At 52.0% G+C, this 25,624-nt stretch overlaps 2 protein-coding genes across 9 annotated transcripts in view; one reads left to right on the forward strand and one right to left on the reverse strand.

Moving 5' to 3' along the window:
* Positions 1–1,549: 1,549 nt before the first annotated feature.
* Positions 1,550–23,749, forward strand: MOK (MOK protein kinase). Of its 6 annotated transcripts, XM_067027722.1 has the most exons (11): positions 1,550–1,624; positions 5,570–5,659; positions 7,404–7,474; positions 11,516–11,594; positions 11,720–11,768; positions 13,683–13,861; positions 16,058–16,159; positions 16,935–17,108; positions 17,680–17,803; positions 19,300–19,500; positions 19,582–20,148. In XM_067027722.1, the coding sequence occupies exons 1-11, from the start codon at positions 1,614–1,616 to the stop codon at positions 19,660–19,662; spliced, it is 1,161 nt and encodes a 386-aa protein (XP_066883823.1). In that variant the 5' UTR covers positions 1,550–1,613; the 3' UTR covers positions 19,663–20,148. The 6 variants fall into 6 exon arrangements, 4 of the variants coding, with proteins under 4 accessions (XP_066883823.1, XP_066883824.1, XP_066883825.1 ...); XR_010839387.1 differs by lacking the exons at positions 1,550–1,624; positions 5,570–5,659; positions 7,404–7,474; positions 11,516–11,594; positions 11,720–11,768 and adding exons at positions 13,036–13,372; positions 20,162–20,314; positions 23,299–23,749 and having other exon boundaries at positions 13,686–13,861; positions 19,582–19,792; XR_010839388.1 differs by lacking the exons at positions 1,550–1,624; positions 5,570–5,659; positions 7,404–7,474; positions 11,516–11,594; positions 11,720–11,768 and adding exons at positions 13,306–13,372; positions 20,162–20,314; positions 23,299–23,749 and having other exon boundaries at positions 19,582–19,792.
* The window catches only part of WDR20 (WD repeat domain 20), a 65,686-nt gene continuing 63,313 nt past the window's right edge, over positions 23,252–25,624 (reverse strand). For 2 of the 3 annotated variants that reach the window (XM_067027721.1, XM_059058239.2), the window contains one exon: positions 23,252–23,562. In XM_067027721.1, coding sequence (XP_066883822.1) covers positions 23,509–23,562 — 54 coding nt within the window. In that variant the 3' untranslated portion in view covers positions 23,252–23,508. The remainder of the gene's footprint in view (positions 23,563–25,624) is intronic. The other variant, XM_059058240.2, reaches the window with a different exon arrangement.

A 25,624-nucleotide genomic window follows, 5' to 3' on the forward strand; every position in this document is an offset into this window, starting at 1 on the left:
AGGTGACTGAGGGGCATGACCTCTTAATTGCAGTGTGGTCTCCTGGATCCCGGAAGAGAAAAAGACGTTAGTGGAAGAACCGGGGAAATCCAAATAAAGTGTCTAGTGTAGTTAATAGATTTGTACCAATGTTAATCTTTAGTTTTTTTTTTTTTGTTTTTGTTTTTTTTTGCGGTACGCGGGCCTCTCACTGCTGTGGCCTCTCCCGTTGTGGAGCACAGGCTCCGGACGCACAGGCTCAGCGGCCATGGCTCACGGGCTTAGTTGCTCTGCGGAATGTGGGATCTTCCCGGACCAGGGCACGAACCCGTGTCTCCTGCATCGGCAGGCGGATTCTCAACCACTGTGCCACCAGGGAAGCCCTAATCTTTAGTTTTTTTTTTTTTTTTGGAATTTTTTTTTTTTTTTTTTTTTTTTTTGCGGTACGCGGGCCTCTCACTGTTGTGGCCTCTCCCATTGCGGAGCACAGGCTCCCGACGCGCAGGCTCAGAGGCCATGGCTCACGGGCCCAGCCGCTCCGCGGTATGTGGGATCTTCCCGGACCCGGGCACGAACCCGTGTCTCCTGCATCGGCAGGCGGACTCTCAACCACTGCGCCACCAGGGAAGCCCTAATCTTTAGTTTTGATAAATATTATGTAAGATGTTAACACTAGGGGAAGCCAGATGAAGGGGACTTCCTTGACTATCGTTACAACTCTCCTGTTAGTCTAAAATAATTTCAAAATTAAAAGTAAAAAACAAATCAAAACAGGACTTCCCTGGTGGCACAGTGGTTAAGAATCGGCCTGCTAATTCAGCGGACATGGGTTTGAGCCCTGGTCTGGGAAGATCCCACATGCCGCGGAGCAACTAGGCCCGTGAGCCACAACTACTGAGCCCCCGTGCCTGGAGCCTGTGCTCTTCAACAAGAGAAGCCACCACAATGACAAGTCCACACACCGCAACAAAGAGTAGCCCAGCTCGCCACAACTAGAGAAAGCCCGCACGCAGCAACAAAGACCCAATGCAGCCAAAAATAAATAAATAAACTTGTATTTAAAAAATCAAAACAAACAGAAAATGACCATAGAGGATCTGGAATGAGTCCTATTGCACATAGCTTCTAACGTTGAAAAGGGTATTGCTATTAGTTCTGATTTACAGGAAGAAATGACTTTATAGTTTCTAGAAGAAAGTTCTAGAAGAAAGACAACTGCTTTTGGTGTCATTTCTAGGAATATTATTGCTAATAATTTATTGGATGGTCCAGCGTCACTGATCCTTGATCCACAAGTTTTATGCTGTTCTTTGGTTTTATTTTTGTTTTTCAACTATGAAAATAATATCTCTAGCTTTTAGAGTTCCGGAGTATCTATCATCATTATAAAACAGTTTAATCTTGTTCACTTGAAGAATAACTTTAGGTTCCTTTAAAAATCCATTTCTGCTCTGCTTATCATTGCCTAACTGAACCCTCCCAGTCACCTCCGCAGCTGTGTGGCTGATGTGAGAAACGAGAGTCAGCAACAGGAAAAGCGCGCTGAGTCGCACAGGCAGGAGGAGCTTGGTTTTGGAGCCTCTGACCCCACCTCCTCCCAGAAATTGACGGCTTTTGCAGCAGTCTTTGCTCATATGAAGTCCGGGTAAGGTGTAATAAGCCAAGTTCATTAGTACTGTCAGGAGGCGTGCTTTCGGCTACTGAGAATCGTTTTCCTCAGTGGCTCAAAGTCTTAGTTTGGACATAATGAAGTTAGTTACTTGTGTAAGGTCCGCAACATGACCAAGTTTTTTGTTTTTGTTTTTTTTTTTTAATTTCTTTCTTTCTTTCTTTCTTTCTTTTTTGGCTGCGTTGGGTCTTCATTGCTATGTGCAGGCTTTCTCTAGTTGCGGCGACCGGGGGCTACTCATCGTTGCGGTGGGTGGGCTTCTCACTGCGGTGGCTTCTCTTGTTGCGCAGCACGGACTCTAGGCGCACGGGCTTCAGTAGTTGTGGCACGTGGGCTCCAGTAGCTGTGGCTTGCGGGCTCTAGAGCGCAGGCTCAGTAGTTCTGGCACACAGGCTTATTTGCTCTGCGGCATGTGGGATCTTCGCGGACCAGGGATCGAACCCAGGTCCCCTGCATTGGCAGGTGGATTCTTAACCACTGCGCCACCAGGGAAGCCCCTGTGATTTTTATTTAATTTATACCTCCACCCAGTCTCCTTCCCCACTTGGTTATTATTATACAATTCTTTTTAAAAAATATTTATTTATGTATTTGGCTGCACCGGGTCTTAGTTGCGGCACATGGGATCTTCATTGCAGTGTGTGGGATCTTTTAGTTGTGGCATGTGAGATCTAGTTCCCTGACCAGGAATCAAACCCCATGCCCCCTGCATTGGGAGCGCAGAGTCTTAGCCACTGGACCACCAGGGAAGTCCCAACAATTCTTTTTTTTTTAAAGGCAAAATTTGCATATGTTGAGATGCACATTTTTTTACTGTATAATTTTGCCAAGTAGATATCTCCATGTAATCAAGACATAGAACATTTCTGTCACCCTCAAAAACTCCTTCGTATTCCTTTTTACTCAGTTCTCCATCCCCATCGCAGGTAGCCACTGTTCTGGGTTTGGTTTTGTCTCCCTGTATCCTCTTCTAGAAATTCAAATGTCTACATTTAAAAAAAAATTATTTATTTATTTATTTATCTTGGCTGCACCGGGTCTTCGTTGTGGCACACAGGATCTTCATTGCAGCATGCAGACTCTTAGTTGCTGCATGCATGTGGGATCTAGTTCCCTGACCAGGATCGAACCCAGGCCACTTGCACTAGGAGTGTGGGGTTTTACCCACTGTACCACCAGGGAAGTTCCTAGAACTTCATATTAAATGGAATCTCACGGTCTGTGCTTTTGTGTCTAGCTCCTTTAGCACAGCATAAAGTCCTTGAGATTCAGCCGTACCGTCGTACCAGTAGTTCATACCTTTTTACTGCTGAGTAGCATTCATTCCAATCTATGACTACGAAACAACTTGTTTAGCTGGTCTCCTGTTGAGGAACTTTTGGGTTGTTTCTGGTTTTGGACTGCTCTGAATAAATCTGCTCTAAAACTTTATACAAGACTTCTTGTGGTTATATGTTTTCATTCTTTAAAAATTAATTAATTAATTTTATTTATTTTTGGCTGCATTGGGTCTTTGTTGCTGTGCATGGGCTTTCTCTAGTTGCGGCGAGCGGGGGCTACTCTTCATTGTGATGCGTGGGCTTCTCATTGTGGTGGCGTCTCTCATTGTGGAGCACGGGCTCTAGGCGCGTGGCTTCAGTAGTTGTGGCTCACCGACTCTAGAGCGCAGGCTCAGTAGTTGTGGCACACGGGCTTAGTTGCTCCACAGCATGTGGGATCTTCCCGGACCAGGGCTCGAACCCATGTCCCTTGCATTGGCAGGTGGATTCCTAACCACTGCGCCATCAGGGAAGCCTGAGTGTTTCTTAAATGTTTAAAATAATTCACTGGGTCTAGAAGTTTTCTTTGTGGGGAGCTTTCACTCCCATCCCTCCATAGTGTTTGTTACAATAAGCTGGAAACAAAACGAAGTAGTGGAATGGGTGATAACCTGGTACATCGCACCATGGAACAGTCAACAATCAAATAGAACAATGCCAAGTAATTTGGATTTTTGTAAGATTTTTTTTTTTTTTTTTTTTGCGGTACGCGGGCCTCTCACTGCTGTGGCCTCTCCCGCTGCGGAGCACAGGCTCCGGACGCGCAGGCTCAGCGGCCATGGCTCACGGGCCCAGCCGCTCCGCAGCATGTGGGATCCTCCCGGACCGGGGCACGAACCCGCGTCTCCTGCATCGGCAGGCGGACTCTCAACCACTGCGCCACCAGGGAAGCCCTTTACTGATTTTTTGAATGATTATTCTACCAGTTATGGTAGCGGGGTGTTGAAATCTCCAACTCTCTTACTTTAGTTCTGTCAGTTTTTACATCATGTTTATTGAATCTCTGTTATTTAGAAATACACATTGATAATTGTCGTGTCTTCCTGATGTACTGACCCTTTATATCATCATGAAATCATACCTGGTAAAAATCCTTATTGTGAAATCTATTTTATCTAATAGGAATAAAACCACTTCTTTTCCCCCTTTTCCTTGAGGACTGTCTTCCTACAGATTCGATTGGTTAGAAAAACTTACTTTCTAAGAATTCCCCAGTGGTCCAGTGGTTAGGACTCAGCGCTTTCATTGCTGTGGGCCGGGGTTCGATCCCTGGTCAGGGAACTAAGTCTCTGGTGGATGGAGTCATTCGACTGGGTGTGACCCCATGGGCCCAGCCGTGGGGAAGGGGGTCTCTTGTAAGAGTCAGTCTGGAGGGTGGTGACAGCCAGCCTTAGGCCGTCAGCCTCTATTACTTGTATTGTAATTTGGGATGTGAACATGGTGGCAGGCAAGTCTTCATAAAGAAAAGCCTGCAGTAAGACACCTGCCAGGAGAACACCTCTCACCAGGTGAATGACATTGAAAAAATCTACAGCCTTCATTAAAGAAGACTGGGTCTGTCACCTCCTAGAGAAATGGAAATAAAGCCAAAAATAAACAAATGGGACCTAATGAAACTTAAAAGCTTTTGCACAGCAAAGGAAACCATAAACAAGGTGAAAAGACAACCCTCAGTATGGGAGAAAATATTTGCAAGCGAAGCAACTGACAAAGGATTGCTTTGTCAGTTGCTGGGAGGGAGACACAAGAGGGAGGAGATATGCCGATGTATGTATATGTATAGCTGATTCACTTTGTTATAAAGCAGAAACTAACATAACATTGTAAAGCAATTATACTCCAATAAAGATGTTAAAAAAATAGTTTAAAAAAATATTGAAGGGCTTCCCTGGTGGCGCAGTGGTTGAGAATCTGCCTGCCAATGCAGGGGACATGGTTTCGAGACCTGGTCTGGGAAGATCCCACATGCTGCAGGGCAACTGGGCCCGTGAGCTACAACTACTGAGCCTGCGCGTCTGGAGCCTGTGCTCCGCAACAAGAGAGGCCGCGACAGTGAGAGGCCCGCGCACCACGATGAAGAGTGGCCCCTGCTCGCCGCAACTAGAGAAAGCCCTCGCACAGAAATGAAGACCCAACACAACCAAAAATAAATAAATAAAAATAAATAAATTTATATTAAAAAATATATATTGAATTAAAATATTTATCTCAAAAAAAAAAGACTGGGTCTGAATGTGAAATGTTTATTTTCAGATGGCATTTACATTGCTCAGTTAGTTCCTATAAACTGATTAATAGGAAATTTTAGTATCTGTTTCTATATTTATTAATTGTAAGAGAAACTACCAAGGTATTCTTTCAGGAACTTACATGGGAAAAGTTTGAATATATGTCCAAAGCTATAAGATTGATTTTTATAAGATAATGTAGAAACGAGATATGCTGAAGATGAGCTGCTAATGGGAGAAATAAAATCTGATTAACTTGCTTGAAATATTTGTGAATTTTTCAGTTGTGATTGTAGATAATAAATAATTATTTGATAACCCTGATTTTAAAGTTGACCTGAATTATAAATTATTTATTTTTACCTACACAATAGTATCAAGCAAGTGAACAATCTACGAGAGATACAAGCGCTGAGGCACCTGAATCCACACCCAAACATTCTTACGTTGCATGAAGTGGTTTTGTAAGTATATTTGGGGCTTTAAACATTATCTAAATTTGATGATAATTATTAAATCTCTTTTTAAGAAAGAAAACCGGGGCTTCCCTGGTGGCGCAGTGATTGAGAGTCCGCCTGCCGATGCAGGGGACATGGGTTTGTGCCCCGGTCTGGGAGGATCCCACATGCCGCGGAGCGGCTGGGCCCGTGAGCCGTGGCCGCTGAGCCTTCGCGTCTGGAGCCTGTGCTCCGGAATGGGAGAGGCCACAACAGTGAGAGGCCCGCGTACCGCAAAAAAAAAAAAAAAAAAAAAGAAAACCATGGTAGACATTTTAAATATTTGCTTTGTAGCTCAGAGAATGATAATTTTTGTTTTATCTTAAGTTCCTTACTTATTTGGACCAGTGTCTGTATCTGAGTCCTAACGTGGAAAGGCCTTCATTTCAGTGACTCCACCTCCTAAAAGCAAACAACATTCAAGCGGTTCCTCTCCTGTAGCAGTTGGGCTTCTGTGTGGACGGTGGTGGCCCTGGGCATCCGAGCGTGAGTTGTGACCTACTGGGAAAGGCCCTGTCGTCCGCTTTCAGGGACCGCACTTTATTGCTGCCACTTGCCACCTCTGTGGGTCTCATGCAGCCTTTCTGACTACAAGTGACATAATTTCAGGGGATTTTAAATTTCTGTTCTAATTACAGAGTAGCTTCCGTAAGGTTTACCTGTTGATCTAGAAGGCAGAGCACAGCTTGTCTGGAGAGGCTTGTCTGCCAGGGGCTGGGGCTGGGGTTCTGGCCTGGAGCTCTGGGAAGGCGCCCCTCGGCGGGAAGCCTGGCCTGTACAACCAGCTGAGAAACCGCAGCCTCTGACCGTTAAAGCGCAGGAGATTTTAATCGGGAGGCTGCACAGTTCTAAACTCCAAATGCAATGTCCTGTCATGGCTGTGGCGTCCTGGCCCGCGTGCTCTGAGCCGTTAGTTGGGGCCAGGTCCAGAGACCGCAGTCTGCGTGTGACGGTCACAGCACTGCCTGTGCTGAGGGTGCTTTGTGTGCACTTGGCAAAGCACTTCTGTGCACGGTTGCACGTGGGCCCCCTGACAGTCCGGAGTGACAGTGGGGACCCCTTCCAGCCCCACCAGAGGCGCCTGGAGCAGGGTCCGGGGCTGACACCGCAGGGCTGTGATGTGACTCATCTTCCTCCTTTTTGCCTCGGCTGCATTTGGGGTTTTGCTCCCTGCACTGTGATGTATCCCAATCACATGGAAGTGATTTAGTTAAATTAAAACTAAATTTGCAGCCACAGAGCATGAATCAAATCCTACTTTCTTTGTTTTGCTTCTGCAACTCCTCAAACCTCATTTCTTCTTTCTGCTGATAGTTAACTTTTCTGTTTTCAAGACACTTCTCTTTAAAAATTGTGGGGGGCTTCTCTGGTGGTGCAGTGGTTGAGAGTCCACCTGCCGATGCAGGGGACAAGGGTTCGTGCCCCGGTCCGGGAAGATCCCACGTGCCGCGGGGCGGCTGGGCCCGTGAGCCGTGGCCGCTGAGCCTGCGTGTCTGGAGCCTGTGCTCCACAACGGGAGAGGCCCGCATACCACCAAAAAAAAAAAAATAAATCAAAACTAATGCTGTTTCAATCATTACACTTTGGTCTTTGTGTGATGTAGGAGTGCTTTGTGTTTATCAGAAGTGTTTACAAATGAATTAAATATTTGATTATTTTTTCTGATGAAGACAAGAAAAAAAACATTTAAAAAACCTGCTTTCTTCTTCAGTGACAGAAAATCTGGTTCTCTTGCACTAATATGTGAACTTATGGACATGAATATTTATGAACTAATACAAGGTACGTAGAATAATTTCAAAGCTAATCTAAGACCTTTTAAAGCTTGTAGTTCCCATATATTTGTTTTAGTTCTCAAAATCATTCATGCAGTAGTTTCATCTAAATATATGATACTGGGCTATAAACGTACAGTACTCATGGGAAGTGTTTTTCTGGCAGTCTTGTCTGCTCAGAGCTCAGCTGCAAACCAGCAAAGCCACGAGGTGTTCAGGCCGGCTGGGTGACGGACGTGGTGAGGAGGGCGCAGAGGGCGGCGGCAGCTCAGCCCTTCCTCAAGCCTGTCCCCTTCTAGCATCTTCCCCGGCTCCGCTGCTGCTGGACATTCTACTCTATGTTTCAGAATGAGGCAGGGCTCCCTGCTCAGATAATCCCTCTGAGAGGGAACCTCCTTCTGTTTGCATTCTTACGAAGTCCCCTGTATCGCAGAGTGCTCATTCATTTCCTTTCTTTTTTTTTTTTAAATAAATTTATTTTATTAATTTATTTTTGGCTGCGTTGGATCTTCGTTGCTGCGCGTGGGCTTTCTCTAGTTGCGGTGAGCGGGGTCTACTCTTCGTTGTGGTGGCCGGGCTTCTCATTGTGGTGGCTTCTTTTGCAGAGCATGAGCTCTAGGCGTGTGGGCTTCAGTAGTTGCAACGCGCAGGCTCAGTAGTTATGGCACACGGGCTTAGTTGCTCCGCAGCATGTGGGATCTTCCTGGACCAGGGCTCGAATCCGTGTCCCCTGCCTTGGCAGGCGGATTCTTAACCACTGCACCACCAGGGAAGCCCATCCTGTTACTTTTAATGCTGGTGCTTCTGGGAAGGGCCGTTCCAGTTTGGCGGTGTTGACGCAGCTTGGATGTCCCACGTCAACACGCTGTGTAGAGCATGCCCAGTGCCATGTGCATTTCATGATGGTAGGTCCTGGTTAGGCTCTTTGAGCCTTAGCCTTGTCTATAAAATGGGGATAATCATAGTGTCTGACTCTTAGGGTTGTTGTGAGGAGTAATAATATGTGTGAGGTGTTTGGAGCAGTGCTGGCTTTCGTAGCCTTCAATCAAGGTCAACTGCTGTCATTACCATCATCATCATCATTACTTTACAGTTTATAGTGTGCGTGCTCTGTGTTCCTGCATTTGCTCTTCCCAGTTCTGTGAGCTCGGCTCCATTACAGAGGTGAGGCAATTGAACTTCCAAGAAATTAGAGCACTTGCCTGAGATGAGCTAGCTTCAACGAGCAGAACTGGGGCAAGTCCTCCTTGAATTTGTCTTGCTGAGAGAGGGTGCTGGCGATGGCTCCAGCTCCGTGCTGAGTCTGACACCCCACCTGCTACCCTGTAACTTCCCTCAGAACAGTGTGCCTTCAGGCAAGGCTGTCCTTTGGAAAACACCGATGGCAAACACGTGCGCTCACACGGTGCCGCAGGGCATAGCCTCTGGGCCTGAGTGTAGACTGTGGGCATTTGGCTGTGCCAAGGTGGACCCAGAATGCACCCCCAGCCTGACCGGGAAAGCCAGGCACAGGCCTGGGAACAGGGTCTCTTGTGAGAAGGCAGTGTGCTGGATATTCTATTGCAGTGCTGGCCACGCTGGAGGCCCCTTTCCTTCTGTGAGTGCTGACAGCCAATGCCGTAGTTAATCACTGTGCTCACGTCAGATTTCTTACATTGCTGGTATTGTAGGTGACATTTTTTAGTACCTTCTTAATGAGAATATTGGGTAAAAATTAACTTGGGAAAATTAATTTGGCCGGGAGAGCCAAAAGAGAGAAATACTGTTTGCAGCCTGCTGGCGTTCAGTAAAGGGTCATACAAGGAACTTCAGAGTGGTTTATTAATTGTACTATATGTATTTGTTTCAAGATGTTTGTGAGCAAGAATCTGGTGGGAACCAGATGCGGTCTTGGGCCTGGCGAGTTAGGATCTCGTTTTGGGAAAATAGTGTGAAAGTCAGTGGTCAGTCCCCTCCTTGTCAAGGGCGTGGACTCCGATTGTGCAGACCAGTGGCCCACGTCGTTCATGAGGGCACCTCTGTCCACTCGGAGCCCCCCCGTGCAGGCAGCCACTCTCATGGGGGACAGGGGAGGCCCAGGAGGAAAGGAAGGGCAGGCATCCGAAGAGTCCTCCGCCACTGGGGAGTGAAGGCAGCTGGAAATGCAGATTCCCGGCCCGCCTGCCTGGATTTGTGATTCACTGGGTCTAGGTTTGGGCCTTGGAATCTACTTTTTTTTTTTTTTTTTTTTTGCGGTACGTAGGCCTCTCACTGCTGCGGCCTCTCCCGTTGCGGAGCACAGGCTCCAGACGCGTAGGCTCAGCGGCCATGGCTCACGGGCCCAGCCGCTCCGCGGCACGTGGGATCTTCCCGGACCGGGGCGCGAACCCGTGTCCCCTGCATCGGCAGGCGGACTCGCAACCACTGCGCCACCAGGGAAGCCCCGGAATCTACTTTTTAAAAGATCCCTAGGTGCTTATGAAGACTGGATGGATTAGACTTTTCCTAAAAGAGTCCACCTTTTCTGAGTTCAAGTTCAGATGACTATAATGGCAGTTTTATGCTATGAGATGTGGACGTGTGGACAGGGCCGGGAAGGGTGCTTCTAGGAACAGAGCAGCATGAGTCAACATGCAGCAGGAGAGCTTCGGGGGCGCGTGCAGAAACGCCCCCAAGTGAATGTGGCTGGAGCCTTCGATAAACAAGCGGGATATGATGGGGCCCAGTTCCCAAGGTGAGGGAGCAGGCCTGGCAGCCCATTCTGAGAACTTGCTGGAAAGGCAGCTTTGGGGCCCCGCCGCAGACCTCCTGAACCAGGAATGGGGGTGGTGAGGATGGGGAGCATTCCGTATCTTCACAAGCCCTCGGGGGACTCGAGTGCTCCTGGAGCCTCAGAGCCCTGTGCTGGGAGGGGGTCTGCCGAGGGGGGTCTGGAGAGCCGGGCTATTCAGTGGGCAGCGAGACCCCCTGCCCGATGAGGGCCGAACCTCATGAAGGTTTGTCCAGCCTCGCATGTGACAGAGAACAGAAATTTTACTTTCTTTTCACCTTTGTATAGATAATAACTTGATCAAAGTCCTCAAGCGGGGGGAAGCTGACAAAGTCTTAGTTTTAATTCTTTCAATTTAAATTCTGGAAAACTGATGATAAATTATGTGAAACAGAACAAGATTATAGTAAACCATGGAAAAAATACATTGCACTTAGACATTTTGTAATTTAAATTACTTTCTATTATTAACATAAACAGTCTTGTTATGCGAGAAAAAGAATACATTAATTTTTCAACAGAAATTGCAAACTTAGGATGAAAAATGTCTAGTGGGATATGTGCTCACGGAGGGGAAAGTGGTTTTCTGAGTTGTTAGGTGAGCGTGGATATTTTGCAGATTTAAAACCTAATGACTTAAAAACACACCTCTGATATTAAAATCAAGTAAAATGTGACACCTTCGAGAGCAAGGGCAGCTCTGATGCTGGAATGTAGTATTAAGAGTTTCGGGGCCTCCTGAAAGCTGCAGGAGGGGAGAAGGTGTAGATTATAGGCTGCTGCAGGGTGCTGTCAGCTGGCGCCCAGTGACTGCTTCCTTCTGGGAGAGAGGAACGTGTGGCTGTGCAAGTGAGAGCAGCCATTGGTCTTCTTGGGTTAAGAAAACGTGATCCATCCCCTTAAAGATGGACGGAGATCTCCATGTAGCCAGGAAGCCAAGGTAAACCCTGGATTTGAGCTCATAATCAGCGTGAAGGAGGGTGCCCTGGAGGCCCACCCGAGGCTGTGTTAGGACCTCCAGACGGAGCTGCCGTTGCAGTGATCGCTCAGCACTATTCTGGCTGCAATCAGAAGGCCTGGCGCTCTGTGATTTTAAATGAAATCATGCCAGTATGTAGAATTTTAAATGGCATATTTTATAGATAGACTCCATATTTCCTAGAACTACTCCAGGTTATTTTTCACTGAGGAAGTTAGATTTTCACACATTGCTAAATAAAAATGGATTTCATCTTTTGTTTCAAAAAAGGGGATATGGGCCATTGGTAACCATATTTGGCTATTTCCTTGATCGCACAGGGAGAAGACACCCATTATCAGAAAAAAAAATTACGCACTATATGTACCAGTTGTGTAAATCCCTTGATCACATGCACAGGTAGGCACTTGGAGACTTGGCAGCTTTCAAACTAATAAAATGTATTACTGTTCATTAAAAATACAGTATAAAAGAATTTGAATGAATGAGGTACAGTTAATTCTATCCTTTTATATTGAATGCAGAAATGGAATATTTCACAGAGATGTAAAACCAGAAAATATATTAATAAAGGTAAGAACTTTTATATGAAAAATTGATATCAGAAGAAAGGTAGAATATAAAAACTTTGCACTGGATATGTTTTCAATCCCAATGGGTACCATCTTTGCTTTTTTCCTTCCAGTTTGGAAAAAAAATGGTTAATTTAATAAATGCCATCAACATAACTGTACATCTGGAAAAAGGCACCCTTCTTATACTATATACAAAAACTCCATTTAAATTATCATTCTAAACACTCTAAATATAAAAGTGGAGGAGGCAGGATTTGAGCTCTGATATGTCTCACTTGAAAGCCCTTAAACTATGCCTGTGTAAAGTGTACAATTCGCTCAGTTTGGGCATATGTGTACACCCATGAATCCACCATCACAATCAACTTCACAAACAAATCCAAACCCCCCGAAAGCCTCCTCTTGCCCTTTGGTAATCCTTGCCCCCTGTCCCTTGTCCCCAGGCAAAGACGAGCTAGAATGTTCTATAAATGGAATTACATAGCATGTACTCTTTTTTGGTCTGGCTTTCACGCAGCATCGTTAGTTTGAGGTTCATCCACATTGTAGTGTGTGTGCCACGCCTTTTGAAATTGTCCCGCAGTTCTTGGATGTTCAGTTCTGTTTCTGACGTTCCTCTATTGCTTTGCATTTCAGTTTGGGAAGTTTCGACTGGCATATCTTCAAGCTCACTGATTCTTTCCTTGGCTGTGTTGAGTCTATCAGAGTCTTTTAAAATTTTTGTTACAGTTTTTTGTTTGTTCGTTTTTAATTTTTTTAGTTTTTGGCTGCGTTGGGCCTTCGTTGCTGCATGCCGGCTTTTTCCAGTTGCGGCGAGCGGGGGCTACTCTTCGTTGTGGTGCGTGGGCTTCTCATTGCGGTGGCTTCTCTTGTTGCGGAGGCCGGGCTCTAGGCGCGCGTGGGCTCAGTAGTTGTGGCTCGCGGGCTCAGTAGTTGTGGCGCACGGGCTTAGTTGCTCCACGGCATGTGGGATCTTCCTGGACCAGGGCTTGAACCCATATCCCCTGCGCTGGCAGGTGGATTTTTAACCACTGTGCCACCAGGCAAGTGCCTGTTACAGCGTTTTTTATTTCTAGTGTTTCCTTTTGTTTTCTTAGGGTTTCCATCTCTCTGCTTACGTTTCCCATCTGAACTTGCATGCTGTCTTCTTTTTCCATTAGAGCCCTTAACAAATTAATCATAGTTATTTTAAATTTCCTGTGTGGGAATTCTAAAATTCTAAAACCTGCGCCATATCTGAGTCTGGTTTTGATGCATGCTTTGTCTCTTCAGACTGTTTTTTCTTGCCTTTTAATATGCCTTGTAATTTTTGTTGAATGTATTGGGGAATGGGAACAGAGGTAAAAGGCTGTCAGGGTAGGTTTATTGATAATCTGGCTAAGAGAACTGCTGTTGAATGTTTGCTCTAGCTGTAGGTGCCAGAGGCTTCAAATTTATTGACAGCATGAATTGTATTACTTGAATGTGAGAGGTAGAGAAGACGGAAGAAACACCTTGAAACCTGTTTCTCTGGGCTGACTTCCTTCAAGGATCCCATGTGGCGTCGGCCAGGCCCCCAGCCTCCCCCGAGTGGGAACCAAGCTGCCAGAAGCACTGGACGTGGTGAGGAGTTTGAGGCATGACAGGGCGTGTGACGTACCCGCGACTTAAACATTTCCAAAACCTGTAGACATTTTGAAATGTCTGTTAAACGTAGCCAGGATATTCATAAATGTGTTCCACTGAAGAGAAGTACCGCTTCCTCACCTGCTAGAGGCAATTTCAGGTGCTTATAAAGCCAGTACTTTATGTTCTACAGGCTAGTTTGGGTGCTAGGAATTTTCCCGTTGGTACGTAAATATTTGAAATGGCTTGTATTACAGTCGCTGCTTGATGAGATGTTATTTGTCCCTGCTTCTCTCCCCCCTTGCAGCAGGATGTCCTGAAATTAGGGGACTTTGGGTCCTGCCGGAGTATCTATTCTAAGCAGCCGTACACAGAATACATCTCCACCCGCTGGTACCGGGCCCCAGAGTGTCTCCTCACTGATGGCTTCTACACTTACAAGATGGACCTGTGGAGCGCGGGCTGCGTGCTCTTCGAGATGGCCAGGTGGCTCCAGAGTTGCAGCTGCTGCTGGGCCGGGGGGCTGTGTCAGGGTCCCGAGGCCGTCCAGTGGCTTCGTGCCCGTCCCTCCCTCGACGGTGCAGAGTTTGCAGGCCTTCTGGTGTTGGGGTGGCTTTTTAACTCGACAGGAAATGTGTCAAACGCTTTTCCTTGCTTTCTGGGTATGGAGGAAAGAGCACTGTCCGTTACTTCTTTCCCACTGGCCCGCCCCGGCCCTGGGTCGGTGGGCCTCTCCATTCGGCCTCATCAGCGATAGGACTGATGAAGCCAAATGAAGGAACAGAGTCGAGGTGTGCTTACTGCCGCCTCGCGGGGCCTGCCGTGGGGGCGGGGTGCGAGCGGTGCCCCCCGGCCTACCCTCAGGGTGCACTCGCTCGGGTGGGCTGCTCTGGCCCCGGGAGTGAGGGCGGGCTGGATGGAGTCCAGGAAGCCCCAGCCCTAACCGTCCTCCCCTCCGCCAGCCTTTGGGCTGTACTGCTGGGTGCAGCAGGGCCGGGGCAGAGAACCGGGAAGGGAGGAGGGCCTGTCCCGTCCACTGGCGGCGCGGGCACGGGGTGGAAGAAGCCCCGGGAGGAGGTGGGGCGGCACCTGCTCGCAGGGGGTCACGTGGGACGGGTGGGTGGATTCAACCTCGGGGTGACGCACGTCAGGATGGTACAGCCCAGCGCAGGCAGGACCCGGGTCGTCCACTCCCGCCTCCTCAACTGACCCCTTGATAAATACAGACGTTCGGGCCCTTCGGGACACGCCTTCTGATTCTAGATCATTCGTGTTGATAAGTGACTGTTGTTTTTGGAAAGGAGAGTGGTGATTTCACTGATGCTGAGGTACCAACAAATGATCTTTTCTCCCGAGCTAAAATCGCTGGGTCAGTTTGGAGGCGCTGGTGCCGGCGGCATCCACTCAGGGCGCTGGGCGGCCCACGCTGAGCCTGCTGAGTGCGCTCTGTTCCCGGCCGGCTCCCCTGCGGCCTGAGCTCCTGCCATTTTCCCTGTATAGAAGTCATCTTACCGTCAGAGCTACGGTTTTGTTTTGTTTTGTTTTGTTTTTTACATCTTTATTGGAGTATAACTGTTTTACAATAGTGTGTTAGTTTCTCCTTTACAACAAAGTGAATCAGTTATACATATACAGATGTTCCCATATCTCTTCCCTCTTGTGTCTCCCTCCCACCCTCCCTATCCCACCCCCCCAGGCGGTCACAAAGCACAGAGCTGATCTCCCTGTGCTATGCGGTAGCTTCCCACTAGCTATCTAATTTACATTTGATAGTGTATATATGTCCCTGCCACTCTCTCACTTTGTCACAGCCCACCCTTCCCCCTCCCCCTATCCTCAAGTCCATGCTCTAGTAAGTCTGTGTTTTATTCCCGTCCTACCACTAATCTCTTCATGACATTTTTTTTCCTTAGAGTCCATATATATGTGTTAGCATACGGTATTTGTTTTTCTCCTTCTGACTTAACTTCACTCTGTATGACAGACTCCAGGTCCATCCACCTCATTATAAATAACTCAGTTTCATTTCTTTTTATGGCTGAGTAACATTCCATTGTATATATGTGCCACGTCTTCTTTATCCATTCATCTGTCGATGGACACTTAGGATGCTTCCATGTCCTGGCTATCGTAAATAGAGCTGCAATGAACATTGTGGTACATGACTCTGTTTGAATTATGGTTTTCTCAGGGTATATGCCCAGTAGTGGGATTGCTGGGTCGTATGGTAGCTCTATTTTTAGTTTTTTAAGGAACCTCCATACTGTTCTCCATAGTGGCTGCATCAATTTACATTCCCACCAGCAGTGCCAGAGCTACGTTTTTAAACTCTTCTTTGTGGCCTATAATGTGTATGGGTCTAAAATCTTTTATCCACAATTCCCAAATCCGTGACCGCTCGAAAACCAACCCTTGGACCTCATTCGTCTACACAACCCGACCTGACCCAGCCTGAATTTTTGTCAACAAAACTCCCCGGGCCGTGAGGAGGCTCTGGGGGCTTTCATCTCTCAGCCGGCAGAGGCACCTGCTGTGCAGATACAGGAGTGTGGCCCTGTCCCTTAGAAAGACACCGACCCATAGGGACAGTAGGAGGAGGAAGGCCCAAGCCTGGGCGGGGGGGCTGGAGGTCCCTCTGCTGGGAGGCCACCGCCCTGACCACAGCCCTGGCCGCCCGCCCAGCCTGCAGCCCCTCTTCCCTGGAGCCAACGAGCTGGACCAGATCGCGAGGATCCACGACGTCATTGGCACGCCTGCTGGGAAGACCCTCACCAAGTTCAAGCGGTAAGTGCGGCCCCCCAGGCCGCCCCGCCACCGCGGACGCACCCCCGCCTCTGTCGCCCCCAGGGGCCTCTTCACAGTCCCGAGAGCCCGGCAGTCGGGTTTTGTCCCCGGAATGTTCACTCAGGCCACAGAGGTCTTGGGAGGGAAAGGCTCCCCGGCACAGGCTGCACGCGCGGACCCTGCGGAGCCGCCACCCGGCAGCTGGGCCACGCTGATGCCTGGGCGGGGGACTCGGGGGTGGGCAGCACCCAGCAGCTCCCAGAACCCTAGGGAGGTAAGGAGATGACAGCCGTGCTGGATTCTTTTTCTTTTTTAAAACTTTATTTCATTCTTTTCTGGTGGGAATGTGGTATTAGTCTTCTCAAGAAGTTTTCTTACACTTACAGCATAACAGATTTCACGACCTCCCACCCTTTTTAAAACAGACTTAATTTTTTTAGAGCAGCTTTAGGTTCACAGAAGAACTGAGCGGAAGGTACAGAGATTTCCCATCTACCGCCTGGCCCCACGCAGCGCCCAGCCTCCTGGCCACCAGCGCCAGCCCCGGGGTGGCACGTCTGCTATCATTGAACCTATGCGGACACGTCATTCTCACCCAAAGTCCGTGGTTTCCACGAGGATCTTGTATTCTATGGCCTTTATGGCCCCTGCCCGCTGTCCTTTTTAGATTGTAAACTTACCTTCAGTGCAGGTCCCTGTAGGGTCGTGATGCTGGACCGGCCACGTGCTCTGAATGACGGCGTGATCGTTTATTATCATTGGGCTTTTAATACAGGTCGAGAGCTATGAGTTTTGATTTTACTCTTAAAAAGGGATCAGGAATACCTCTACTGACAGCCAGTTTGTCCCCGCAATGCCTCTCCCTCCTGCACGCAATGGTTACCTATGATCCCGATGAGAGAATCACTGCCCACCAGGCCCTGCAGCACCCCTACTTCCGAGAACAGAGGTAGGCGCCCTGCTGGGTTCCCGTGGGGCACGCGGATGGGTGGCTGGTTCCCGGGAACAGCGGCGGTCCCTCTGGGGACCCTCACCTCGCTCCTTTCTGGTATCTTCCCCCCAAAGGAGGCAATTAGGGGCACCACGGCAGGGTGGAAGGAGGGTCTGTGGCTGCTTTGCTGTTGATGCCAAGGCTGTGGTGTTACGCCCCGGAGGGTCACGTGGCACACGTCAGGGGGTGCGGGCTGAGCTCGCTCGCTGTGAGGTTCCAGGGCGCATGCATTGGGCGACACCTGCCATTGGAAGTACCTGCCCTGGGGGCTTCGGACTCCACCTCTCTGTCCCCTTGTGCGTGTGTGACGTGGGGGTGACGTCTGACCCGAACCTCGAGTCACTGGGCAGGGGTGGACTCATGGCTCCGGAGCCCGGAGGCCGTCAGGCTGAGACAGGAAAGGGAATGGCTCGCACGGATGAGAGGAGGGGCGACAGGTACAAGCCCACGCTGGAGACAGAGGAGGCCGACAAGGCCTGTGACGGCCGGGTTCTCAGCAGAGGCGCCCCTTGCCCCCTCCGTCCTGCAGGGCAGCTGAGAAGCAGGGTCCGGCCAGGGCCAGGGGGAAGGCCTGCGCTCTCTGCCCCGAGCGGCCGGTGGCAGCAGAACTACTCAGCAGCAGCTGGCAGCCGGCACAGGAGGGCAGCAAGCAGGTACCGAGCGATCAGGCCGTCCGAGCTGGGACCGGACGCCCTCAGGGGCCCGTGTCGCTCTGACGCAGATGTCACCTGGGGGGGTGCCCCGTCTGCCTGGAAAGGGCGCCCGCCAGCGACGTGCCTTCGCGCCAGGCGGCACCTCTGCGCTCCTGGCCTTTCTGCGGCACCAGCTGAGGTCCCTGGCGTCGCGGGCTGGGATCCTCCCAGCCGCAGGGCCAGGCTGGCGTCCAGGCACCAGGCAGACGTCACCGCGTTGTGCCGGCAGAGGACCCCGGCCGGGGCACCGAGCGGCCAGCACTGGCCCAGGTGACCGTCCCCACTCGGCCGCCGAGCCCCTGCGAGGGCAGCAGGCCCCGGAGCAGCACTCTGCCTGGCACACAGGTGGTCTCGCACGCTCGTCGGTGTAGAAAGCACAGCTGCACCCGGCGATAGCTGCCCCTTTCTCTCACGGGCCGCGAGGCCCCCCTTAGCTCGGCTCCCCCGGTTTTGCAGTTGTGGGCTGGCACCGAGCTCTGCGGTAGCCGTGGCCTTCCGTCGTTTCTCACTCAGCCCGGTATCTGCTGAGTGTCGCTCCGCGCTGGGGGCCGAGGACGCAGGTACACCTGCAGCCGGGCTGCTTTCCAGAAATCCAGAGCCCCGTGTCCAATCACCTGCTCGATGGCTCCAGCTGAATGTCCCAAAGGCAGACTTGTTCAAACCCGATCTCCTGTCTCTCCCCGCAGACCTGCCTCTCTCCCCGTGCCGTCCCCCCAGCGGCGGATGAAGGCAGCTCCCCTTCAGCTGCTCAGGCCGCCAACCGGGGACGAAGCCCCCCCCCGCCCCCCGGCTGGGCCTCCCTCACTTTGCCGCTGACTGCCCTCCCTGCCGGGCCTCCTCTCCCTCTTGGTCAGCTGTTGGCGTGTGTCCTGCTGGCACCCGCCGTGGGCGCCCCCAGCGCCGGAGCCGAGGTGCACGCCGCCTGCCAGGGCCCCGGAGTGCGGGTTCAGGCTGTGCAGGCCATAACGTCTGGCGTGACTGCCCACTCTTCTGGCCGTTGGCGCCGCAGGCCATACGTAAATGAAGGGTGGGGATGGGTTTCCATAAAACTGTGGACCCTGAAACTGGAGTCTCGTAATCACATGCCGTGAAATTTTCTCCAACTATTAGGAGGTGTGACATCCATTCTTAGCGCACCGGCCACACTGAAGCAGGCCGCAGGCCGCTTTGGCCGACCTCAGGGAATCCAAGCGGGAAGCGTCCCCGTGGCCTTGGCCCCTGGAGCTGCACGTGGTCAGCGCGGCCTCCCCCGCTGTCAGCCCCGGCCTCGGCCCGGGCAGCGGCCGCCGCACTTGCGGGGGGGCTGGGACGCGTGTTGTCCGCTCAGCGCACTGTCACACGTCGTGCTCAAGAAATTTTATGAGGCAAAAGTAGTACAAAAGAGCCCCTTTTGCTTTTCCTAATTCCCACAAAGCAGAAAGCGTCGCATGTTCATTTGACCTTTGCTTTGTTTCCAGAAACAGCCCCTAAAGCAAGAGGAGGACCATCCCGGGAGACACGGACCAGCCTACAGGACGGAACTGCCCAAGCTCAAGCTGTCGGGAGTGACCAAGCCGCCCTCGCACTGCAGCCCCGCGCCGCGGTCCGTGTTTGCCCTCGGAGCGCCCCGGAGTGTCCCGGTGCTGAGACCCCTGAAGTGTGCTGGCCCAGACCAGAAGGTGCGCGTCCCACTGGCTCCCCTGGCGCCGCGCTCGCGCCCGTCCCGGCCTCTGCTGAGTGTCTGTCACTTTCTTTAACAGACAGACACGCAGAAGGATGTCAAGCCTAACCTGAAACAGTACCGCCTGCCCGTGGTGGAGCGGAGGGGTGGAGGCTACTGAGCGGCGCTGCGGCTCCCACCCGGCCGGGCACCGCCGAGCGTCCGGGGAGAGCGACCCCCAGACCAGCACCGGCACCTCGGCCTGGAGCCCGCCGGCCCGAGGCTGCCTGCGTCCGAAAGGCAGCCATACTGTATGTTCCAGTCTAATAATACCTTCGTAAAATCACCTCATTCTAGGGTTTCGTTTCCTTTCCGTAACATAAGAATTTGGGGCAGGGAATATTTTGTAATTTTTTATATGAATCAAAACAGAAATTGGACTTTGTTATGGACCGTTTAGGCCTGGTTTCACCGAGGGCTCTGCACGCGGTGCCTTCCCTAGTCCATCTGTCACCAGTAGTGTCGTCGTAGCACGTTTGGCTTCCAGATTATACCATTGGAGACCCCTGATTTTTATTAAACAATAAGCTATCATTACAGTGTTGCATCTTAATATATTTTGAGTTAAACATGTGTCCTGATTATCCACTCCTTTATTTTGACTTTTGTGAGCGTATCAGGGGCATTGATTTTGTTGGGGAGCCTTCGGTGCGGCTTCACTGGTTCACTTGGCGGTCCAGCGAGGAACGACCCAGGCTGGCGCTCAGCCCTCGGAGCCCCCGGGTGCCGGCCGCGGGCAGGTCGCCGGTCCAGCTCAAGGCTCAGCTTCCTCCGTGAGTAGAGGCCCGTTTCTGGGGTGGCAGCGATAAGCGGGCACAAGAAGAAACCTGTTTCCCGTGGGGGAGGGAGGGGAGCTGGGGGGCAGGCCGTGGCCAGCATTGCCCGGGGGAGGGGGAGCCGTGGGCTTGGGCGCGTGCCGGCCCACGGCGGGCAGAGCCGGTGCACGTGGGGAGACCTGGGGGGCTTCGGGGACGCCCCGGGTGGAAGCGGCGTCGGGGCCGGCAGGGCAGACAGAGGGCCCGGGGCGCTGCATCCCGGGGGCGCGACGGGCTCGGCGGACTCGGGAGAGGCCAGGGACGGGCCCGCGCTCCGAGCGCGGCTCCCAGTGAGGGCGCGTGCAAGCACAATTTTGGGAAATCGTCACCCCCTTTAAGTACGTAAACGCGAAGGGCCTCTCGCAAGTTCGGCTCTGTACCTTGTTGAGAAGGAACCCTCCTCCCTGTGGGCGCGGTGCCCTGGGCCCCGTGGGGCTCCGCCTCGGCTTCAGGGGGCGGGTCCGCTTTCCCTGGGGGGCCCTGCGTCCACCAGGTCTCTGTGCCCCGCGGGCCCCGCTGCCGGAGCGCTGGTGGGTCTCCGTGCGCCCCAAAGCTGACCGGTTGCGAGGCCGGGCGGCTGGGCCATCTCAGCCCCCCGGGGCCACTGGAGGGCCGTCTCCACAGACCCGAGCAAGGGAGCTCCCTCACCACCACCCCGACCAGAGCCCTCGTCCACGTGTGAGACGCGGCTGGGGCCGAGGCTGGGGGCGGCGGCCGCGGGCGGACACGCCGGTCCGAGGAGCCGGGCCCTGCCGGCTGCCGATGTAAACCTGCTCCCGAGAAGACAGAGCAGGGGCGACGCTGCCGAGGGGTGAGCACGGCCCAGGCGAGCAGTGAGAGCCGACGACGTGTACCGGGAGCGCCGAGCCGACCCTGCGTGGCTTCCGAGAGGAAGGGGGGGGCCCGGCCTGGGGACCCTTCTGCCCTGGGCCTGCGGCCGCGGGACGCGTGCTGACGGGGGCGGGTAGGAGGCCGGCCGATTTGGGAAGCCATCTCGGACCACGTGGCCGGGGACCAGCCGAAAAAAGAAAGATGCGTTCCCAGCACGGACGCATCTCGCAAACTGCAGCGCAGAGTCGGACGGAGGGCGGTGTGCGGGGCAAGTAGGGCTGACGGCCCTGAGCCTCGCCAGCCTCGGGGCGCTGAGAGCTGGGCCGCACCCCGGGTCCTCGGACTTTGCACACTACTGTCGTCCTGGGGCCACCAGGTACTCACCCGTCACTTCCTCCAAACACGCAGGAAGTTCACAGGAAAAGGAGTCGGCCCAGGAGGACCGCAAGGCTCAGGATTCTGGACTCGAGTTCCAAGGAGGCCTTTTCCCATCTCCACAAATACGCGTGGCTTCCTCGTAGGTCTTCTGTGTGACGGAGGGCACTTAGAGACCAGTGCTTCGACTAAGATGACAATACCAAACTATCTAAAATGTGCTGATGTTTTCATAGGAAGGGCATTCTGAATGTGTCCAACATACAAATCCTGATTCTTTCACTTACGGCGAGAGGGTGTCCCGGTATGCGGTGGTTTCCACCTTTCGCGAAGGCTCCCCTGCCCTGTGATGGAGGCTCGGCGGTGGCGGGGGCTCCCCGTGGAGCCCGGCCCGGTGGCCGGTGAAGAACTGGCTCCCTGACCCTCCTCCTCTCCTCTGAGAAGGAAGCCAAGACCCAGGCTGATGAGAATTTTTCTGCAACAGTAACATTATCCTGTTGCTACGTTCACAGAATGATGGAAACGGAGCGTGGACGCATCTTTTCTAGCCTAAAATCGCTTAGACGCGCCCCCCGTTTAACGGGATCACTTAGAGAAATGTGTTTTAGGCACTTCACGGTTTAGAGTCTGACCACATAAAAAGGCCTTCAAAGGGCTCAACTGTGTATGATTGTTTTCAATTGAGAAAAGTTCCTGTACTTGGCAGCTACACTGTAATGATTCTAGTCCCCTGTAGCGTCTACAAGTAGGCGTGGGCATGTGGCCAAGCTGCTCACCAGCTGGCTTCAGCCAAAGAAAAACCCTGTGTAATTGTCATCAGCCTTTTCTCTGCGTCCTTAACAAAGAAAGCACTTTCACACTCACCGCACAGAGTTGTGTGTCATCTTCCAACAACAGAAGGCGGACTCGTGGACTTGCAGCTGTAAGGAGAAAACTGTTCCCTGAGACCGCAGTCCGCACGCATGGGCAGCTGCCCACAGAGGCCGAAGATGGGGAGACGGCAGGAAGGGGCCAGAGAACCAAAGGGCTCTCCGGACGAGCCGCGGTCTCGAAGCGCCTGCCTCACATCAGGGCTGCAAGGGACACGGTGTAAACATTTAGTGCAACAAAAACAATACAGTAAAAGTTGAGCCAATTTAACAGAAGATAAACAAATGCTATATTCAAGAAAGCTTTAATATTAATTTTTTTGTGAATTAGAAATATCACTCTTAGAAGATGAAAAGTACTACTGAAGCGACCGTTTCCCCAATTGCAGAATGCCATTATTTATACATATAATACAGAGCCGACTGCAATGGAACAAGAGTGTTAAAATAAACGTTAACAGATCAAAAAGGGCATCTTCACGTCACACCTTGGGGGCCCATTACACCCATACCCAAAGTTACTTTTGAACAGCATTAAACTGTTTCAAGTGCAAACAATTTTTAAAAACCTATGCGCGCAGCATCCGTCTTCCTGAATTACATATTTAAGCCAGAAAGTAACGAGACTTTCTTGATGAGTGCATTCCAGGTTGTCTTCTGACACCTAAGGTGTTAAAAAGAAAATCAGCAAAAACAGAGTGAAGTACTATTTTTAACAGTTGGATTTAAGGGGATTTCTTGTCCAAGAAACATTTTATTTCACACTATGTATACGTGTATATGTTACATAAATATATATAACATTTTTATTGCATCGAGTTTTAGAGTAAAAAGCAAGACAATCTCATTTCTTATTTTTTACTGCAGCCCCAAGAGAACGATTTAAAAATGGAAGCAGCTTCTTCGGGTGAGCGGCGCCGAGCCCCGCGTTCCGCTTCCGCGCCGCCCTCCCCGCGGGCGACGCCTGCCTGTGGCCCGGGGCCTGATGTCCACGCGACTCACGTGCGGCCCTGGGCTCCGTCGTCGCTCCCTCAAGACCCAGTCCGGGGTGAGAACTTCCGGGCGGGAGCAGGCTCGCTACACTACAGTCCCACCTGGAGAACTGGCCTGGTTTGGGGCTGACATTAAACCCTGCAAACAAAGCAGTTTACATTAATCCAGCAAAACACGGGGCCGCGAAGAAAGTCAGTCACTCATCCTTTCCAGCAGTTTCACGGGAGGACAATTAGCCTTCTGTTGGTTTGGAAGCCAGGGTTTTAACAGCCCCTCCGTGTCCATCTACTTAATTCCTAACTCATCGGAATCCTCAGCCTCCCGCCCCCCCCTTTGGGTGTCACGCTTTGGGCAGGGCTGGCCCCGGGGAGAGAGCGGTCTCTCAGGGTCGGGGCTCTTTGGAGCACCGCTGCCCAAAGGCGAGGGGCACCTCCCAAGGGGGCTGTTCACTGCCCTCCTCAAGGGCTGCAGCTCCGGGCCACAGAGGGGTCCCCCCCCCGGCTCCGAGGCCAGCTCGCCCAGTCCCCCAAGGGCCGGGGTGGCCGCCAAGGACAGAGTCTGGTGGCATTTTTGAAGAGGCGTTTTCTTTGCTCTCTCTGATGGGTGGTGTGATGCTTGGTGCCCCTCTGGCATCAGCGCCAGCCCGCAGGGCCCAGCAGGTAGAGAAAGCAGGATCCAGTCACGCGGGTGGGGAGTGCCGCTTGGCTGCGGTGGATCTGGGGACTCTCTGCACCAGGAAGGGCTGGGGTCCGTCCCTTCGGGCTGGCTCCTACGGAGGGCAGGAGGCTGTCACGGATTTCTTACAATACAGGAGGGAGCTTAGGTAACCCTGAAAGGGTTTTCACCTCTTGTACAGCAAAGGGCACTTACATTTCCCTGCATTTGCTGGGATGCACTTAGTTCCAGCACAGTGTGGCATTCATTTATTAAGAATAATTTTAAGGTTACAATATTGCAACACTGAAGCTACAAATTTTCAGTTCTGTGAACACACACGTCCTTAAGCTGTCCCCCAAAATGCTGCACACAGGACACGCCTTTAAGCAAACATGGCTGTGTTTTCACACCTGACCTCGGGCTGACACAGATGAGGGGTGACGATCTGCAACTGACCCTCAGCTTCGCCCACGCCTTGTTGGAGGGAAGCCGGGAAGCACGCGGTCCAGCTCCAAGTCACTTTATCTCCAGTTTCTCACCTGAAACCCGAAATCCGTTCATCTAGGCAAGATCAGGAAGCAGGGGTGAATGGAACTTAGCAACTCGCCCCTGCTCGCCATCTACAGGAGCGCTTTTCCTCGACCTTGGAGTTACTGCTGGAAAGGCACGCAGCCCTGTCCGATCTCCACGGCGACAGGCAGCTTCTCACTCAAACCCCTCAAGACGGTGTGGATGGAGCCCGACAGAGGAGGTAAAGCACTGGCCGGCCCGACGGGAGAGAGGAGCTCTTTTGGACACTGCCCAGCCCAGCCCGGTCCACAGAGGAGAGGACCGCTGGTTTTCCGCCTCGGTGATGAAGGGAAACTTTGGCCAAGTGAGGAGAAACGCTGCCCCCAAGTCTGCAGTGAGCTGCAGTGAGGCCGCCAGGCCCGAATCCCTGTCCATCGCGGATGGTCTGGAGGGAAGAAGCCTGTAACATCACAGATGACCTCATCCGGTCTAAGGTGTCTGAAGCAAGGGGACTCTGACCTCCGCAGCTCAGCCACCGGCAAGGAGGGGGTGGCCCAGGACTAAGCTCCCCGGCGTGAGTAGAGCAAGGCCTCAGGACCTGCTCGGTGCCCAGCACGCAGGCCAGGAGCCTGTCGCGGGGGAGGCCTGACCCCTGTCCTCTTCCCAGAGATGGAGCTGTTCTGCAGGACAGACACACCGTGGAGGCATCGGGGGAAACACCACTATTCAAAAGAAACGTGAAAGGTAACCTTATTTCTGTAAGCCTGTGCTTTAGTTTAGAAGTTGCTGGGTGATGATGAGAAAGACGGAAGACACACTTGCAGGCCTCCATCGAAGACTCCAGAACACTGTTAGGCGTGTTAACCTAAGGGCACGGTTTGGGGCAGGGTTTTCAGCGAGGAGGACCCGCCGCCCTCTGCCCCGTTCTGGCTGCTCGTGAGGGCGGCCTGCCCTCTGACTGCATCCTCCCTGGTGGCTTTTTCTCGGGGAGAATCAAGCGCGTGGCCTCAGAGCCCCTGCTGGCTGCCAGCTG

The sequence above is a fragment of the Kogia breviceps genome, chromosome 3 (genome assembly GCF_026419965.1).
Source record: "Kogia breviceps isolate mKogBre1 chromosome 3, mKogBre1 haplotype 1, whole genome shotgun sequence".
NCBI classification, from domain to species: Eukaryota; Metazoa; Chordata; class Mammalia; order Artiodactyla; family Physeteridae; genus Kogia; species Kogia breviceps.